General features: G+C 41.5%; 2 protein-coding genes across 3 annotated transcripts in view; both read right to left on the reverse strand.

Annotated features, from left to right (window-relative positions):
• The window catches only part of LOC115403401 (dynein heavy chain 7, axonemal-like), a 73,514-nt gene extending 69,674 nt beyond the window's left edge, over positions 1–3,840 (reverse strand). Inside the window, exons 1-5 of the mRNA XM_030112265.1 lie at positions 3,808–3,840; positions 1,770–1,950; positions 1,568–1,640; positions 1,205–1,330; positions 145–264 (exon numbers count right to left, since the gene is read on the reverse strand). Of these exons, the coding sequence (XP_029968125.1) occupies positions 145–264; positions 1,205–1,330; positions 1,568–1,640; positions 1,770–1,950; positions 3,808–3,840 (533 nt within the window). The remainder of the gene's footprint in view (positions 1–144; positions 265–1,204; positions 1,331–1,567; positions 1,641–1,769; positions 1,951–3,807) is intronic.
• A 1,124-nt stretch (positions 3,841–4,964) lies between these two features.
• LOC115403717 (extended synaptotagmin-3-like) lies at positions 4,965–19,155 on the reverse strand. 2 transcript variants are annotated; one of them, XM_030112706.1, is made up of 24 exons: positions 19,073–19,148; positions 18,491–18,995; positions 16,337–16,378; positions 15,219–15,353; positions 14,948–15,024; positions 14,763–14,832; positions 14,583–14,672; positions 14,439–14,494; positions 14,235–14,355; positions 13,936–14,112; positions 13,447–13,529; positions 13,049–13,097; positions 12,686–12,775; positions 12,499–12,561; positions 12,357–12,419; positions 10,602–10,673; positions 10,400–10,486; positions 9,024–9,173; positions 8,589–8,938; positions 8,409–8,507; positions 7,273–7,404; positions 7,064–7,169; positions 6,756–6,805; positions 4,965–5,492 (listed from the first exon to the last, which is right to left on the reverse strand). In XM_030112706.1, the coding sequence occupies exons 2-24, from the start codon at positions 18,821–18,823 to the stop codon at positions 5,453–5,455; spliced, it is 2,535 nt and encodes an 844-aa protein (XP_029968566.1). In that variant the 5' UTR covers positions 18,824–18,995; positions 19,073–19,148; the 3' UTR covers positions 4,965–5,452. The 2 variants fall into 2 exon arrangements, with proteins under 2 accessions (XP_029968566.1, XP_029968565.1); XM_030112705.1 differs by having other exon boundaries at positions 18,491–19,155.
• Between the last annotated feature and the right edge of the window lie 861 nt (positions 19,156–20,016).

Consider the following 20,016-nt stretch of genomic DNA (forward strand, 5'->3'; position numbering starts at 1 on the left):
TTTTGAAACTGTGTGTGCCGCTCCAAGATATTATGATGGGTTTGTCACTTTGTTCAGCTTAACTGCTGTTACATCTGCTGATCTAAATTGCATAAGTCACTTTGCTCCCCACAAATTTGGCGTGAAGTGACAATGTCAGCTTACTGCTGGAGCAGGATTCCTCGGGCATTATCGAGATGCTTCCTGACAATCTGCTGGAACGCAGACAGCTCGATGGACTCCTCCCTGCTGTGGAACTGCTCCACGTCGATCAGACGGAGATTTCTGCAAGCAGATCGTCCATGAGGGTAAGCTCATGTGCCAAACAAGAATCCATTGCATCAATCAACTGCAATTATCGGCACCATCAGCAGCGTGACAGTGCATAATTGCAGTCCTGCAAGCTTTAGAAAACAGAAAAGCCTCAAGGATTAATAAACTATTTCTATTCAATTCTATAACAGCATTTTCATCACTGGATATATCACCTCTTAGATTATTATTAAAATGTTCTTTTAATAATAATGCATTTTATTTAAAGATGTCTTTCAGGGGCCTCAAGGCCAACTAACATAAAAAGAACACATAAAATCAAATAAATGAATCACAATGTGAACTCAGACGGTGAGTTTTATATATATTTTGTATTTCTTCTTCCTCCACCTTTTCGTGCATGTAAAATAATCAGTGGGCACATATGGTGGTGACTTTTTATTTTCTCATGCTGTCTATGTAATTGGATGATTTGTTTTTCTTTCTTTTCTTAAATTGTTCACTTATTTTCTACATGTTCAAAATAAATCAATCAATGACAAGAGAGGCATGTCTTAAAAATTTGCTATTTTTCGGCTTTTTAGTCCTTTAGTGCAGTGATTCCCAGCCAGAGGGGCCCGACCCCCATGGGGGGCATTGGATGTGGGCATCCTGTCTCCAATATACACAAAAATAAGCTCTCAAAATCAGCAGTGAGAGAAAAAAATGGCGGCACATCGGGCTCTAAAGGGAGATGGTTCAGTCAGCAATGTCTGTTTACATTTTTAAACTCACAGATTTTTGAGTTGTTTTTTTTTTTTTTAGTTAATCTTTTTAAGTTGATAATAATAATGCATTGGTTTCATACAGAGCCTTTTATGGGGAACTCGACGCCACTTAAAATTGCACTATTCTTTCATCAGATCGGGCATCAGCGAGGTGGTCAGAGTACTGAAGTTCAGGGCATACTTACTTGTAAGTGACGTGCCAGTGGGTCAGCACACGCAGCATCGTGGAGTTGAACAAGTGAAGATTACTGCTCATCCTTCGTCGTGCTTGAACAAAAGAGCCGTTCCAAGGTTTTGGCACTATTTCCAGTCTAACAAGGGAATGACAGCAGAGGAGATGTAAAGAATTGACTTTTTTGCCCCAAAAGTCAATAAAAAAATATGCAATTAAATGATTTCATACTTTGCTTCAACTGTCAGATTGTTCTCGTGCAATAGAAATGAAAAAATCCCATGGTGGCTTTGTCATTGCTGTCATTCTACACAGTTTATTAAAGTATTGTGTTTCCGTCACATGATAGATTTTCCTTCATGTTCTGGTAACTTACTCAAGCCTGTGAGGAGGCACATCTTTGACTTTGGGCTTGTCGCTTTCCATTGACCGTCTGAGCGTGTATTTCACTGCAAATGCGATAAAATAGGCAAAACGCATTAACAAAAATATATACATCCCAACCAAAACCAAGCACCAAAATGATCGACAAATAACTTCATAACCATTAAAATCACAAAATGTGACAGAATAAATACGTATTGATGTCTTGACGCTGATTAAATATTCCTCCTTGATCTCATCAACCAGCAATTTCAAAGGTGTGCTCTGGCTCTTCAGGCGGCAGGGAACCAAACTCTTCATGTTGTCCAGCCAAGAATCCGCCAGTGGAGAAACAAGTTCCAGGTTGATTCCAGTTTGGATGTAGTAGTTGAATCTCTGAAAGCACAATTAGCATTTTTCAAGAACAGTGAAGATGTTTCTAACAAATATCTTGGTGACAGCTTCGATTTAAACATCCAACACCTTGTTGTGTACTTTGACTGTTATGAAGCATGAGATACATGGTGTGAAAGTCTTATTGTTCAGTAGATATGGTGACTTTATTGTTTATACTGTGTGCATGAGCTACAGCTTTAATATTTGGGTCTACTTCTGCATATTAACAGCTAAAGTTTTAATCCACTGATGCATGGCGGCCAATGTAAAGAGAATGCACTTAGCAACTGCAACAACAGAAACCAAGAGGACAAAAAGTGTATATAAGATAAGCAAATCAAATGTCCTCCTTTGATAAAAACAGGTTGAAGAAAGATGGAGAAGAATGTCTTCAGGATGGGGAACAATAAAAAAGAGTCACAGATAAAACTGAGCTCCCGTTGCATTTTACCGTTTCACGTTCCTGCTTTGATTTGGGTGAGCCATCTGATGAAGAGTCGCTATCAACACCCTGTTGGCTACAAAATCACACACAAAAAAAAAAAATGTGACAATAAAAATCGACATAAATACAATTACGTAGCATGAGTTCAGTCTTAGTTTTAGTTCATAGTACTAGATTGACATCAGAAAGGCTGGATGGGACACCAAAGTGATTGTCGACTAATTCAGTCTCTTCTGCTGTGACTAATAATGGTTGGAAATATGTAATTTGACATGTCAGCTGGAAATAGAATCGAGAAAGTACAGCTCATGTATATTTCAGTAGTGAAATAAGAGAGATGACGTTGAGACGTTTTTGTCATGTAAAAAAGAGACGAACCAATGCATCGAGCATTGAATCCTATGTATGGAAAGGGGTGCTGAAGATAAAACTGTCAGGAATGTGGAGAGGAGAAAGGCCAGTGAGGAGGTGCAACAAAGGAGGACATGACTGCTGTGAGGGAGGAGTGAGATGGAGGAGGGCACAAAACAAGACAAAGATGAAAATAACAGAATCAAGATAACAGTGTCCAGTAGAAGGTGATCAAAACTCACCACATAAACTGTTTCAGAGTTTTTCGTAATCTCTGTTGTGAGGCACGGCTGCTGCTGGTGCTGCGCCCATGCATGGAGATCCGAGGATTATAAACTGCCGTCCTACGACTGGTTCGACTGTGTGTGCTTTCACTAAAAACATCAACTAACAAACACATGCAGGACAATTAGAAACTTATTTTAATGAGGCAACATGAATCTTTTCATTTTGTTGATAATATCAGAGCAATGAACCCACCTCTGGAAGCTGCTTCGCTTGCTTGAGGGTTGAGACCCAGTGGGGCTGAGAATAAAGAATCTGCCTCCAGCCAAGGCTGTTTACTGCTGCGCTGCAAGGGCAGAGAGGTCAATCATCAGTTTTGGATTGATTTCACAAGTATTCATACTCACTGATCAGAGTGAGGGTTCAATCTGGCCAGTGAAATGACTTGTAAAGAACAAAAACTACAGACGACTTCACCTGCAAGTATTCAGTGGAAGCAATCATTACTGCTAATTTATTTACAGTGGATTTCAGGTTGTTTAGTTCAGTTTAGTATAGTTTTTTTTTTTTGGTTTTGTTTTTTTGCTTGTTTGTTTTTGTAAAAAACAAAACAAAACATGAATTGAAGCATTAATTTAATATTTTTGCATTGCTTCCAATTAAGACAAAAAAAGTATTTGATAAATTATGCTGTTTTTGATTCGATTCGAAGGGGGCTTAAAATGACACTTTTAAGTATGCGTTTGACACCTGTGTTATAAAGCAATGTGTTTTAATCCAACAAAGCAATAAAACAAAGCAATGTAAAGCACATTGTTAATGTTTTATAAACTTACCTTGGGTGGTTTTGGTGGTTTGGACATCGCCATACTTTCAGAATTATTTGTCGTCTTGTATAAACCCAAACAGATATAAACTGTTAACTTCTTGGACAGTTGTTCGGGGCCGTTGCTAAGGAAGTGGCAGCGTAACGGCGGTCTCGTCAAGCTAAAGTGGGGCAAACTGTAAAGAACACTTGTCTTTACGTTGTAAAAGGAGTCTTACTCGGTAGCTGCTCAACCAAAACGAGGCTCCGCCACTCTACACCTGGCGGTGGTTTAAACCTGTGCGGCTGTGATGAAATTTACTTCTTGCTTGACACTTGGTGTTACGCAGAAATCTGTAACCCACCAGATTCAGTGCCGGTTCCTGGTCGTCCTTGCCCCTCGCGCCTTAACCAAAAAGTCCGTGTATGTCAATAATATCGTGGATTTTCTTAAATTTGTTAGATTATTGACTGAAAACGCTCATCGACTGAAATAACTAGTCAAATGTAAGTTACGTTCGGAGTTTTAATTGTTGAATAATGAGTGAAACGCCTCAGACTTACACTTTTTGCGTCCCTAGCAACGGAAGAGTCCACTCATCTGACCAGTGGAGGGGGGAACACTGTCAGCGACTGTTACAAACAACTCACAGGGGGATTTTAAAGAGCGTATAGACATATACAGGTCTAAAATCCGGTTTTCTCACTGAAAATATATGCATAATCAGAATCATTAAGTTCTCATCAGTCAGTTAATAACTGGTTAACTGTGAAGTTCCCCCCTGCCACGGTACGACACAAAGATTGGAACGGCTGGGAAATCATGATTTTGAGATTGAGAATATTTTAAAGGTGCATAAATACAGAAATTGACGTTGTGTTTTTGAAACATAATACGGTTTTGTTTCTCATTAATCAATGTACAACAAACAATCCACATAACTGAGCAACTGATCTGAAATTAATTAGGGATAAAGAAATTCCATTAAAAACTAAAGATGAGCAACAATGGAGCGTACTCGATATAACTGATGAGGTGATCTACTTATTGCCTCAAGGCCTGAGCTCTAATAGATGCAGGAGGGAAGTGAACCAAAACATCAGACTTGTAGTAAAGTGGAATCATAATACAGGTGGAATTTGATGAGTATCCACAGCAGAGACAAGGACACAAGGGAAGGCTTTTTGTTTGTAACCTGCCCCAAAGCCTAAGCTTTGAAACTGTGTTTTATTGAGTGTTAAAGTGTGTGTTGTTCACAATTCAATAACCCTTTCAGAACCACATTACTCGAAAACAATATATTGTGCTTAATTTATTTAATAATATAAAAACTGCACATACACATATTTACATAAAAATACAAAAGTATAGCTTTGTCTCAGTTGACCTTGCGCGCACACAAAAAAACAAAAACAAACAAGAAAAAAAAAAACACATCTCTTCTGGTTTTGCAGAGACTTAAGCATTTTTGACATTTAAGTGATATATGCTTATCGTACCAGTAAAGAAGGAGCCAGTTCGGTATTTAAAATTTGCAAATGAAACAGGATCAAGACAAAAGGTGTGGACATGTCTGAGATCGATCCCTTGATGAAACTGTAGTCTGGTCTGCTTTCATGAGTAAAGTGAAGGGATGTGTCGTTCTCCACCTGGCCCTGCAGCAGCACTCCATCAGCTACACAGATTTTTTCAGGCCCGGCAGCGTGAGCTCATACCTGACGACAGAGAAAATATAAAGCATTAATGCAGCTGTATGGAAACACAGAAAGTTGTAAGTTTGTTTTGTATGACAGTAGTCATCAGTTCATTTGACAAATTTGGGTAATTATCTTTGTTGCTGTGAGTTAAACAAGAAGGTAAAAATCCAATTAGTGTACAATCACCTTTGTATGATGCTAAAACAATTAACTGGCCAAGTTGTGAAAAAGATGGTAAACACTGAAAAGGCCAGTGTTTAAAAGCATGAGAAAGAATACGCAAAGGGAATGACAACAGTATATTAGATTCTAATATTTCTAATATTTCTAATAATTAGAAAAACAAACAGGATATGATATATTAAAGGGATAATGATAATGTAGAATCAATACGACAGTTTGCTTGGAGATTGTATCTTTGTGTTTTTTTTTATAATTTCAGTGAGAAATAAAAAGGATATTGAAGAAATTATGTTTGTCACAGAACGTCAATACAAAGTGACTTAAAAAAAGGTCTTGTTCTTGCTGAGAACCGGTTTCTGATTATCATCCTGAAAAATGTCCCCCCCAAAAAAATTTTTTTTTTTTTTTTTTTTTTTTTCAAATCAATGTTTTCTTTGAAATTTTCAGTTTGTTGAGCCCTCTTCTGGGCCGGTTTTGGCCCACCGACCTTATGTTTGACACGCCTGATCTAGATATTCCAGCTATAACAGTATCTCTGAGTTCAAATATGTACATACGTATAAATGAGGGGAATTATTGTGGTATTTTCACTACCTCAGTACAAACCGCAAGAATTAGAAAAATGTATCAAGGCATGAAACCAACAGCAGGACTTCCTCCATCAAACACACCCGACCGCAGTGCATTCCCAGCACAGGGCAGCGCTCGTGTCCGCCTCATCCTGTGTTTGGTTTCCTTCCATGGCTTTGGTTCGTGCTCCGATCCCGGTTCTAACTGCATCAGTATGTTCGGAGCGCACCGGGAGTTGGATGGGACTAACAGAGCAACCGCACAAAAAAAATCGAACCAGCCAACTGCGAACACGGCCTGACCTAACTCCAGACAGAAAAAGGCCAATATGTGAATTTCTCAAAATGCCAAACTTGTTTCTTTTTAGCAAAGATAGCGTGGAGAGGAAAAGAGGAAAAGTTGCAGAGAGAAGGTCGACCCAGCACATCAAACTCAACTTGATGTCTGAGTCACGAAACATAACTGTTGTTTCTTCAGCCACCGTGTCAAACAGATCAAGTAAAAAGAGAAAACAGGGTCGTCGTGTACCATTGTGTGACGCCTTTGACTAGATCCAACTGGGAGAGATCAATCAACACCTGTGAGCAGAAGAAGAACTTCAGAAATGTGTCAATTGTTCAGACAAAGCTGCAATGAAATGGTGCAAATGAAAAATCTGACTTTCTTTTCAAATTACTTTGAGTTTTGATCATCTGCTACATTTCAAGCATCTGCTACTGCGCAGATCAACCGCACGGTCAAAGCAAGTTTTTTCGCAAAACTTCTCTGAAGCAAAAATGAAAATGATCCGTATTCGTAATTGGGGTCGACGTTTATCACAGTGAAGCTGGACCTACCATGCCAATGTCCTTCCTCTCTCGCCTGTGGAATAACCGGTTGTTTTTCACCGACACGTCCAACATCCTGGTTTGTGCTTCTTCAAGGGTCACATCATACTCAAACCTGTCGAGGAGAGAGGTTTCACAGGAAGAGATAAGATTTCAACCTCTGAGCACAACAAATCTGTTCTCTTTAGATTGTGCTCGATAAGTCCAGTTCCTCTTACTTGTCATTGAAAACCGGATTGACGGTCTTCTTTTTGACGTGCGTCCTCTTGCGGTGTATCCAGGACTGATTGGGAAGTAAATACATGCGGACGTAGGAGTCTGTGCCGTTCTCACTGCAGGGGAATATGTTTCTGTAGGGAACAAATGTGAAATAGCTGAGATTAAATTAAAGAATTTTACATTTCATTTGATCTTTATACAGCGTCGAGATCAACTGGAACCTGCAGAGGTGAAAGTCAGTAAGAGAAATCCTGTAAAAAGCACATTTCATTGATTTCCTCAGACTGTGAAACAAACTGCCGAGGTAACAAGGTGCTAGACCAAACCACTGATCAAGTCAATGATAGGAGTAATTTTCCTTTGGTTCAGAATTTCCCAGTGACACATTGAGAGCCGGTCAAATAGAGGTGAAAGGCCACATGTGGCCCCTGGACCTTATGATGCCCAGCTCTCTGCGACATTGTTAAAAATAAGTCACAAGTGTATGCTGAATATTGATATTCCATCAAACAACTCTATTTATTATATTCTGAAAAATGAAGCAACACCATTACAATTATTAAGCTGTTAACAAGCAGATTTTATCGTTATTTTTTTCAGTAGTTGTGATTTCACGTTGAATTTCATGTACTTTCTTAGTAATGAAATGATCGTTTCCTGCCCTTCGTTCCACACAACCCCATCAAAGACGAAGCAGGCCGAAAAGATCCCTTACTGTCACTGATATTCCCTCAGTTTCAGAGTTTAAAAGGTCACATGTCAAGCTGGAAAGAGGAGGTGGTTCTATTAAACAGCTGAATGTGAGGTTACATCAGGTCTAATGGAGTAGAAACTGATTTGCAATGAAAATGACATTCAGAGAGGTGCGTGCCACAACAGCCTTTGTCCAGGGGAATGTCAAACACACTGCGTTGCCTGGGAATGTAGTGGTGTGTAAAACAAATGCTCAGCTCTCTGATCGCCAAACAACTCTAAACCCACCAGCTATGGAGGGATTTCATTTTCCCCGTCCCATTCTAATGTTCAGTCCAACCAAGATTGTTACTGATCTTTAATCAACACATTAAACAGCATACATTTTTGGTAATTCAGCCTTTTTTGGTGGAAGATACTGGTGTAGGTTTGTTTGTCGTACCTGCAGGAGTTAACGAGGACGATAAGTTTCTTCCTCAGCGTGGCGTAGCGCACGCTCAGCTCGATCTCTCCAAGTGAGCCCTGGTGGTTCCTCAGAGCTCTAGAACGATGACGTGTTTGCAAATATGACTTCAGCAAACTCAACTTTATGCGCCATGATATACAAAAGCCGCAGACTCACGCCGGATAGGAAGCTCCCTCCAGCAGGTCGAAGCGCGACGAGGCCATGGAGTTCTCCGAAAGCAGGCTGTGGGAGTCGAACCGACGCATGTGCGACGCGGACGGCGGCGACTTCGAGGTCTCGGAAGCCAGGAAGGAGCCGCGGCGGTGGGCCGGGTAGCTCTCGTTCAAACCGTTCTGGGAGTACGCCGCTCGCAGCGGGGAGGAGGCGGCGGGGACGCTGCTGGTGGACGCCACGGTGCGAGAGGAGAAGCCGGAGTTCCCTCCCGACGCGTTCTGGACGCCGTCTTGGGCTTTTGGAGGGGGAGGCGTGAGGATAATTTTGGGTGGCGGCTCCTCCACAGTGAGAATCTGATGAGGGAAGGGTTTATCATCAGCAATTCAAACTGTATCTGTGTGTGCGTGTGTGTGTGTGTGTGTGTGTGTGTGTGCCCACCCTGAGCGTGACCTTCATTTTGATATGGCTGCTGGCTCCAGAGCGATCCAGAGGGAAGCGCTGGTCCAGAGTCATGTCGGAGGTTTCCAGCAGGCGAGTGAGCGGTATGTTCAGAACGCCGAGCTGTGTCTTCTTCTCGTGCTCTTTCACCTGAGGAGAAACAACAGAAAAAAACATCTGGAGAAGCAGAGCTGGCAAAAACACTCATTATTTGCTTTGATAGGAATAGCTGCTGAAAAAAGACTTTGATAAAAGAACCAAATCAACTTCTTTACTTCAGCGAACATTAAAAAACAAAAAACAAAACAAAAACTGAATCATGAAGTGAGTCAGTAAGGAATAAAAAGTTCAAATGAAGGGGCGTAAAAGTAGGAAGTTTTGAGAAAAATTAAATCCCATGACAAAGAACAACAACCTGGATTTTACTGAAGTGTCGATCCAGTATCAGATGATGTCGTTAAAATTGGCTTTATGTTAAGATTGTAGTCATTTTATACAGAAGTGTACGGTTTTGTAAAATACAGACACTTTCATCATGTATACTCTTCTCCCCAGCAACACAAAACTTTTAAATCTAAACTTAAAGTGTATTTATGGCACTATTTTAGTCTTCCAGCCAACTGAAGATGGAAAAAAAAAGAAGTGTTGCTGCAGGTTTATTTCTGATCTGATTAGATTTGGACGACGGTTGCTTTAAAGAACTGTCAAGAGTTCGTTCTGACTGCTGCAAAGAGCCAAGTGTGAAAACATTCTGAACTAACTCTAAGGACTGAAAAATGCCTCAGATGAAATGACAAGAACATTTCATCCAGCTTATCGCCACTGGTAACAGGATTCTAGTTCATCACAGAGCAAACACAGAAACAGATAAGAGTAAAAAAAAAAAAAAAACAAAACAAAAAAACTCCACAGACAGCCTGGGATCGTCTCATTTTCAATCAAGAGTGCAAACCACTACATCATCCAGAGGCTCTCACTCAACTGTTTAATTCAAAACTGCATTTTTCCCCCTTTGTCCGACTGCTTTAGGTTTTGGGGGATTTTATTTTTGAGAAACAAGGAAGTGGAAAAATTCTAATTTTCAAATGCATGTGTAGTACTTTGGTGTGTCGTTTCCAGACATTTTTTGGTCACATTTGCCAAAGCAGGTGAACACCAGAGGCAAACCCGGTCTGGCTTTCATGTTGGTGATCCACCCGTTTGCTTTGGCACAAGCGTCACGCAGGACGTCCTTCCTGACACGACCCTCGCCACTGATCCAGGCTGAGGACAGAAGGTGCCGCTCCAACGGGCAACGTCACAGAAAGAGCCTCAAGAACTGTCGTGTCACTCCTATGCGGTGTTTTTAATGATGTGCACGGCATCAAATGACAAACCTGAACTTTGAGCTGCTGTGTTCTGGCATTGCGGATGAAGAAGGTGAAGCCCTCCTCCCACACCGGGTCTTTAGATGCATATTTGACCTGTAGAGAGAGACAGAGAGAGAGATGAATACTGAGAGTTATGTCAGGAAGTGCCTGATCCGCTGTAAATTCACACAAAATAAATAAAAAAATAGTGATAAAGTGAGAGCACTACCAGGCTTTTCTGGACATCTTCGTCAACGGAAAACTCCACGTACGAGTTGGGGTTGGCAACTCGCCTCGTGAGCTAAAAAAACAACAAAAAAACAAAGTGAAACGCTGTTGTCACTGTAATGTCCAGAATTATTTCCATCTGGTGCAGATTTAAAATTTAGACTGGGATGGTATATAAACACACACACTGGAGGAACTGGTAGTGTGTCAAACAGATTTGACTGCATTCCACACACACACACACACACACACACACACACACACACACACACACACACACACACACACATACACACACACACACACACACACACACACACACAGTCTTGTATTTCTATCCTTGTGGGGACCGTCCATTGACTCCCATTCATGTCTAGCCCCTAACCCTGACCCTTACCCTAACCCTAACCCACACCACAATAAAGCCTAACCCTAAAGAAATGTTTTTGCACTTTTACTTTTTTCAGTAACAACAACATGGTCAAGAAAACACTATTTCTCCTACTTAGGACCGGAAAAAGGTCCCCACAAGGCACGTCGTTCCACGTTTTGCTATCCTTGTGGGGACATTTGGCCCCGACAAGGATAGAAATACAAGAACACACACACACACACACACACACACACACACACACACACACACACACACACACACACACACACACACACACACACACACACACAGAAGAGACATGTTCACACTGGGGCATGATGGGAATGCTCCTGATGACACAGCCCGTTTTTAACATACCACTGTAATGACAGTGAGAAACTCAGCGTTCCTCCTCACCTATCCCATTCCTCACTTTGTGTATCTTCCTACTCAGGCCAGCAGGGGGAGCCAGAGACAATCACTTCTGACAACATGTTTTCAAATTTTAATGTCTCCTCAAACTGTTCCAGTAGTTTGCTTGTCACTGCTTTTACCGCCTCACAAACAGAACAAGAAAAGAACAAAAAAAGAGCAACCTTGGAGGAATCCACACATATTCCCCAACAAGAATGTGTCCAGACCCGAAACAGTCCTGAGTTTACCTGCTGAGCAACTCTTGCTCGCCCTTTCGTTCACGCTGGGAGACGAAACCTGGCCAAACTTCAACTTAAGGAGTAAATGTGGGAACAGCAACACCAGCTGGAAAGCTACACTCCCCCAGACTATAACAAACATGCACCAGACAAACAGGAAATACCAGCTACACACACTGACGAGCGCAGCGGCGACGCCAGCAGAAAGCATCTGATCTGAACTCCAGACAAAAAAATCGAAGACACAAAGAGAAGACGTGCCATCGGACAATGGAGGAGGACACGCTCTTCTGCGAGATATTTTATCTGCCGACAATCTTCTGATAGGATGAATGGACTTCACTTACTGAGATCTTACCACTTCATGTGTTTACGGCTTTTACTGTTCTCATTTGTTTTTGGATTTGAAGATGCGGCCACTGAACTATAATGTGTTTGACACTCCTGGTCTAGACACTATGAAAATACAGAAAAACTACAAAAACAATCAGAAATACATTAAGCTGTTGTTTATTTCATGAATACGTAGCCACAAAGGTACAAGCTTCCTTCCATTGTGTGCTGCTGGTAAAATTCAAGACCGAGCAAATCCTAAAATCCTGTTTGATCACTCAGAATGAGTAAACCAATCAGAAGAGAGTTACAGGAAACATTTTGAAATGAGAAAATGCAGCAAATCCATGAAAAAAAAACAAACAAAAAAACAAAGGTGCATAAAGTCTTTTCTCACCCGCGCTTCCTTTGAGTGTTTCCCATGTCTGTGATGTGAGTCGTCTATCTCACTGTGATCTTTCTGCAAGACAAAAAGCACAATAAAGCTTCGTCGTCATCTGCTCGCAGAAGCACCAGTCACAGCAGTGGAAGCCCCTTACCGGCAGGTTCGAGGCACCGTCCAGATACACGGCCAGCATGGCACAGGAGAGCCCGTCGGTGGTCTGGAAGGAGGAGCGGCGGCATGAACCACACAGCCGGGAGGCGGAATACACACATCAGCAAGTCCAGGAGCTCACGACCTGAGCGCCAGGACCGGGGGACAGGGGAAGTCTGGGGATACGGTACCTCCGTCAGCAGACTGGAGTCACTCTGGAGGGAAAGCCACTGCAGCTTGAGATGAATTTCACCATAGGGAACGCCCTCCAGCGGAAACCACTGCAAGAAGGAGATCAGGGAGACATTGATTCATATGGAGCAGCGATCCGAGGACTTATTTTGGACAGAAAACACAGATTTAAACAAAGTGACGCTGCAATGTGAATTAAAGTTTCCTTTCATCATCATTTTGTAACATGTGAGAGATGAAGGGTGGAACAGAACATCTTCTCAAGGAAGGATAAAACTTGAATAAAACATAACAAAACTCAAATATACAGTATGTTAAAAGCTTTGATATATAAATATCACGCCGTCAATGCAAACGCTCACCTGATCCATTTCCTTCTCCCTCTTCACTTCTCCAAAATCAAGGTTAAATCTGAAACGGAAAGCCAGTGTGATATTTGAATTATGCCAAAAATACATCAATTGAATTCATCAGAATGGAGGACAAATGTATTCTTCCAGTTTTAAACTAAAGTCTAAATATTTTTAGGCACTTTTCCAGCTGAAGAATGAAAAGAGGGAATATAATACATACAGATATATCGAAAACATCTACTACATTTTAACAGGAGGCTTTCTTTGAGCGTATTATGTGTGTGTACTGGAGGACAGGAGTAACTGGTCATGAGACGAGCTCTTCAAACCCAAGCAAACACAACACACATCATTCAAGGCAGGTTTTAATTTCAAGTGTTTGTGCAGCGTTTAACGCAGGCACGGACCTCCCAATGAAGTCGTCTTTATCCGTGTCCTCGTCGAACAGCTCCACCTCCAGCTCCTGGCCCGGGGCCTCGTGGACCACGAACTGCAAACAGGGGAAGGACCAGAGGAGATTAAGAAACAGTGAGTTTGAGTTCACAATTCCTTCCAGACATGTCAATAATACACGCAATTTAATACAACTGTCTTTGTGAAGCAGCTTTGTCATTTGAGCCTCATATGAAGGAGGCTGTTCTAAAGCCTTGTGTGTCTACTCTCAAAGTAAACGGGGTTCAAGTGTCCAAAAGTTCAAAGTTGTGGAACAATCCTGTAGATATCAGGCAGACCGGGAAACTGAGAAGGTTTAAGTTAACTTTTAAACTGTGTTACTGTCCTACAAGCACAGCATTTTGATTGAAAGAGCTTCATAAATAAAAGTATTATCACTATTAAAGGCCCAGACATTAATTGTCAGTATAAAATAATTCCCTGAAAATCCTGTGATACTCTACCTCGTATACTTCTCCCCATTTGGGGTGTAAATTCTCTTTAATGGTCTTGCTCTTGACGCTGCGGTTGCCGACCCTGAGCGTGGCGTATGGGTCCGATTTGCCTTTCACCATCCCCATCATGTAGGTGTCCTTCGCCACCAGGTCTCTGGCCTCCAGCAGGTGGACCCTCACCACACCCTGAGGGCCAAAGAGGAGGCTGCACTTTAAATTAAACCAAAAATATCTTTCCACTGCAAATAAAACACCTGAATGTCCAAAAATGGCACCTTCGAAATGCGTGATGTTCAAATCTTACATACACGAGGAAGTGGAAACCTCATCTGGTCGACCTTGACCTGGTCAATGAGGGGGATGCACATGCGGTTGGGCAGCACCATGAGAGACGCGATTATATCCATAATGGCGTCTTCAGACAGTGAACTGGAGAAAGAAAGAGAAATGAGTCTAGACTGCAGAAACCACTGACGTTATTATGAGTCTGGGGGTTTTCTGTGGAAGCTGACCTGAAGGCAGGACTGTCCAAAAGGTTGGTCATTCCCGTCCAGTTGATCTGCAGCGTCTGGCGGTTGAGAGTCGATGGAGGGATTTAAAATGTGCAGCTGCATCTTGAAATCTATGAGATATCGAGAAATGTCGCAGGCGCTCACCGGACGGCGAATGAAAAAGAAGGTGACCCCTCCCACCAGCGGCGCCTGGCCAATCAGAGGCTCCAGAATCACCCTGATCATCCCCTGGAGCTGGAAGGGTCAAAGAGTGTTCACAGAAGCAGAGTCAACACATCGAGGGAGAAAGATTAAATTTAGAAAAAAAAAAAAAAAAAGACTCACTTTTAATCCTTTTACACCAGCTGTGATCGGCGGTTTCACTTCAGCGTCGATGTCCACGTCGCCTTCGTAGCTGCAAAGTGAAGAAAAGAAACACGAATACAACCAAGTTCTTCTTCACAGGAGAGTAAACCTCATTTCAGCTCAGTTTTATCTAAACCACAACAGTGAACTGAGATAAAATCTACCTGATGTTCATGTCCAGAATCACCTCCCTGTGATCCACCTCGTGTGTGAACGCTTTGATTCCAGTGATCTTTGGAGGCTGGAGTAGAAAAACAAACCCAGAATCAATAACACATCATAAGAATCAAATGAAAACTCATGTGCAGTCCGGACCACTCAGGATGAAATTGGACTATGTGTGGCCACTGAACTAAAATGCATTTGTCAACCCCGAGTTTAAAGAAGAAAGCAGTGCGGAACAAAACCCTATCAAATTGGGGAAAGAGAACTCACTATGTGTCCAAAGTGAACTTTGGTGAAGTTGAACATCTTGAGAGCACCGTTGGACTGCCTGACGACCGGCTGGATGTTTTCCTTCAGCAGCTTCTCCATGTACATCCCGAAGAACGGCCAGGCCTGCTCCAGCACCTGAACGCAGCACGGCACGCAGAAGAGTCAGAGTCAGCTCACTGCTGCTAAAGGAATTCATTTGGACGAAACCAACACATTAACTTCGGATTTTTTTGGGAGATTTTCAAGATGAGACTCAACAAAAATTCTCTATTTTTAACTTATAGTTCCATTTAACAAAGCTAACAGATTAGGTATCAAACAATAAAAAAAGATATAAATAGATCAATAAATTCTGCCAATTATTTTGAATCCACAAGTCCATAATTTATACTGTCCTACACTTTATAATATGAAGAAATTGTGCTTTTAAAAACAATTGAAATATTACATCAGGTTCAGAATAAATGACTTCCTGTTCACAATCAAGTTGACAGAAGAAAAATACATTTTTGAAAAGTGATAATTAACATATAATGCAGATGTGTCTCTCTATTCTGTTGGATAACCTCTCAGTTATGAGCTTAAATATAGTAGCTCCCGGTTGGTTTACAAAAAAACCTGTCAAATAGAAAATGATTAAGGGTTCTGGTTCAGGCAGATGAGAGAATAGTGAATGTAATTCATTTATGTTTTTTGTTTGCAAATTGTACAAATTTCTGATTATTATATTGAATTTATAGGCTAGTTATAAATAAGCCCCAGGTTTCGGCCTGTTTCTTTTCTCGATCATTTAAAATGAACAGTATTTTGTTGGCAGTAGTATTTTGCATGTGTGGAACAAAGACACGAAATAAACCAGTCATTCATATTTCAGATTATAAAGGCAATGCTTCACGCTGCAAGACCTCCACTCAAGATGTAAACCTCATTTATTTAATAATTCTTCATTGTGATGATCCCAAAAACAGACATTTAAAATACAAACTATCTTCAAATTGCTTTGCAGCATTTTTTAATAATCTATAATTGATTTAGCTTATTTGTATTAGTACTGTGACAATATTTGTGGAGTTCTGAAAACATTCCAAAGCACATAATGTAACACTTTAACACCATACCTTGTTGAGCCAGTTAGCTTTCTCCACATCAGTGAAATGCACCTTCACAGAAAAACAAAAGGTAGAGTTAAAATGTGGGAAAAAACAGTTACAGTGTTGATCAAAACTGAGCAAAAAACTCCAATGCATGCATGATGGATCAAGGATGAGCTGTTTGTCATTCGGTCGAAATTATCCTTTCATGCAAATCTAAATTAAACAATGAATTAAAGTTGTGAGCCTGAAATCTTTCAATTAAATACAGATCATATGCCCCAGCCTGCTGGATCCAAATGACACAGGATGCTCCCCAGCTCCTAAAATTGACAACATTCCTGGGTTTAAAAATGCACACAGACAAGCACTGACGGGTCGTTTTGGGTCTTACCAAAGCTTCTCCGCTGCATCAAAACTGTGGATTTAACAAAAGTCTTCAGTCACCCGTCAAAACACAGAATCAGTCTGACACACACACCGAATAAATATTAAGTAAGCAACTCATCTTGAATAATGAGAACAGTGACGTCAGTTTTTAGTCTGAGTAGATTTTTTTTTTTTTTTTTGGTACAGAGGTTTTAAAAAAGATGTCATGATAAAAAAAAAAAAAAAAAAAAAAAACATCACTGCTCACACACATGCATGTGACGGGGTGGCGTCCCGAACAGCGTGTTCAGCTGCAGTATGGGTAAAAGACAGTCCAGCATTCATGCATCTGAAAGATTCATCTGCTTCTTATATGTGGAACATCAGACTTCACATTTCTACTTGGCCATTTTATCATCTCTTCATTCATTCATTCATTCATTCATCTTCCATCTGAATCCAGATAAGGTGTGCCAGGACCTTATTCTCCAATAATTTGGCATTCATGCAACTGTGGAACGAGTATGTTGATTAGACGTTCGATGAAATATCAAGTATGTTGGACGACAGGTTTGTCATCTAATTAATGACTTGTGGATTAATACAATCAGTTTTTTGTGTTGTTTTTTTTTTTTTTCAGCAGGAATTGCCCACTCCATAACTCAGAAGAAATGTTTTTAAACTGTGTTGGTGCATCCGTTAATCTTAAAATCACAGAAGGTTAGGGGTGGCAGAGTGAATTGCACTCAAGGTCACGGGTTGAAAGACCAGTCTGGACAATTCATGCTCTCGCCATGCCTGTGGCTTTGCTTCTGCTTTACACCTTCTTTCCATCACTGTGAAACTTTTGCAACATTTACATTGAGAATCAAGAACATGCAAAACAGAGCAGGGAGGCTGCTGCTCACTACACGGAGTGACTTTCCTCTGGAAATCCAAGCAAAACAAAACAAGTGAGAATCTGATCTTAAACAGAAATTCAACCTCTTTTCCTTACAGGGCTCTACCGTCAAAGCCTGCGGTTCTTGTTTGATAACCATCAAGTTCACAAAGAGAACTTGATACTGGTGAAATTTAGAATTCTAGACCAGGGGTGTCAAACATAAGGTCAGCGGCCTGCAGCCAGCCCTGGAAACCACCAAGCAAATTGTAAATATGGCAAAGAAATCATGGATTTTATTTAGTGGACACAACACAGTGTTGAGACCTGAGCTGAGGGATTGGTGATGCTGTCATGAACCTCACTGTGAAAATGCAAACCAGTGTTTGCTTCAGAGTCATGCTGTCACATTTACTTTGTAAAAACATGCATTATGCAAAAGCTATGGGAGAAGATTTGTGGACATTGTACTTTGCAAGCTTTATGTCAAGGTTGTAGTGACTTTCAATCAAGATTTGTTTAATTCTTTCAATAATACAGATTTTTTCATTATGCATACTCTGCACCGCAAACAAAGTTAATGTAAAGTGTATTATGTCATTATTTAACTGCTCTGGACCACTGCAGATTAAACTGTGGCCCTGAACATCCTGCTCACCCTGATGCATTCCTGGGACATTAAAAATGACCTGAAATACTGTTTCAGTCCCGTGACTCACTGGCTGGGTGGGTGTGGTGTAATCACATGTGTCGAGGCCAAACCTTGAGCTGAATAAAATGAAGTTTGGGTGGTTTCACCACAGATGGCCCAGCTGATGTGCTCCAGTTGTTTACTGTGTAATCTGGAGCGGATCAGCCTCTAACCTAACCGGATCCCCCTGAGAGGTTCGGGGTCCCTGCTGAGCCCGGTCAGATACGAGTACAGTACATACCCATGATGCCATCTGCAAGGCTCCTTTCAGCTCCTCGTTGATCGTGTCGGTTTCGTTGTCCACGAACTGGATGGCGGAGCCGATCCGCGCGTCCTTCCACTGCCGGTTCTTCTGGTACCAGGTGATCATCATCATGCACAGCAGCACCCAGCTGATGCTCAGGCCCAGGTAGCCCGTCAGGTACACGGGGTAGAAGAGGAACACGGCCCGGCCGAAGTACATGAGGAACTCCATCAGCATGCGGTTGACGGCGGAGGAGCTCAGCTTCTCGGAGCTGCCCGTGAGCGAGCCCGTCTCCCCGGGCTCCGGGCGAGTCGGTCCGACGGAAGCCATCGGGTCCAACTCCCGCTGGAGTCGTTCGCGCTCGAGCCTTTAAAGTGATCGATAACCTGCCTTGTTTCTGGTTGAGAAGTCGTGCGCGCACCGTGGACGCAGTGTGACCGTCGGTCCCAGAACGTCTTCCGTGTTTGAGGCTTCTGGAGCGGACAGGTAGGCACACCTGCGCCTGTGGGTGGAGAACCAGTTCAGCCCCAAAACACAAAACAAAACAAACGAGAGAGAAAAAAAAAGAAACAATCCCACCCTGAAAATGACTGTCGAAAACAAAAACAGCTTTCTCTTTTCGTTTTCCAGCTTTAAATATCCTCAGTGAGAAGAGAGTAAAACTCTGCAGGGTTTGAGATTAAATAGGCTGGAAAATGATTTTTGCCCTATTTGTCCTGCAGGGGGCGCCAGTTTTTAAAAAAGCCTCATACCAGTGAATGAATGTGAAGTCCGAGATTTCCCTCTGCTGGAAGAGTCTGGAAACATTTTGTAGAATGAATGTCAATATTTCCTGCAAATACACGTATTTTTCAAATTCATGATAATGTGTATGGCTTTTTGTAAAAACTGTTGTGTTTTTCTATCAGCTCCATTCTTCACGCTTACAGCAGGCACAGATGCATATTGAATTCACGTGAATAAATAAATAAAAAGAAAAAATCAGTTTTATTTTCCAGAAGCAACGAGAAAAGTATCTGGTAATTAAGAGAAAAAATATATTTTTCACCTTTTTGAACCTTTTACGTTCCGTCAGGTTCATTCTCAGACAATTCGTGTCCAGACAAGACAGAAGTGATTGTTTTTGAGAAGTCAAAGAGCAGTGCTCACCTAGACTCACATGTTACTAAAAGATAAAACTGCAGCCAGATATCTTGGTGTAATTATTAACTCAAACCTGAATGTGTGCCTTAAAAAAATAGCTAAAATGAAAAATTTTCTATTTAAACAAGACACAGAAAAACATGTTGGTGCTTTCATTTTCAGTATGTTAGATCACCGTGATGGTGTTTCAATCAGGCAGCTTCAACTGACCTAGAACGCTGCTGCCAGAGTGCTGAAAACACCAAGTAACTGGACCACATTACACCGGTCCTTAAAACACTACAGTGCTGAATGGTCTTGAATGAAAAAACATTCAAGATTTATTAGAGCTGGAACCAAAGTGCCACAGCATTGAGTTCACATGCTCCTCAGTTCTGGAA

This window comes from Salarias fasciatus, chromosome 16 (assembly GCF_902148845.1).
Source record: "Salarias fasciatus chromosome 16, fSalaFa1.1, whole genome shotgun sequence".
Taxonomy (NCBI): Eukaryota; Metazoa; Chordata; class Actinopteri; order Blenniiformes; family Blenniidae; genus Salarias; species Salarias fasciatus.

What these genes read in the sequence shown, in the direction of transcription:
- LOC115403717 (XM_030112705.1), bottom strand. Translation starts at nt 18,823, where the DNA reads ATGGCTTCCGTCGGACCGACTCGCCCGGAGCCCGGGGAGACGGGCTCG. An exon ending in CTGGTGTAAAAGGATTAAAA is followed by an intron (nt 14,673 to 14,762) that starts GTGAGTCTTTTT and finishes TGACCCTTCCAG; the next exon opens with CTCCAGGGGATGATCAGGGT. An exon ending in AGAGGAAGGACATTGGCATG is followed by an intron (nt 6,806 to 7,063) that starts GTAGGTCCAGCT and finishes TTCTGCTCACAG; the next exon opens with GTGTTGATTGATCTCTCCCA.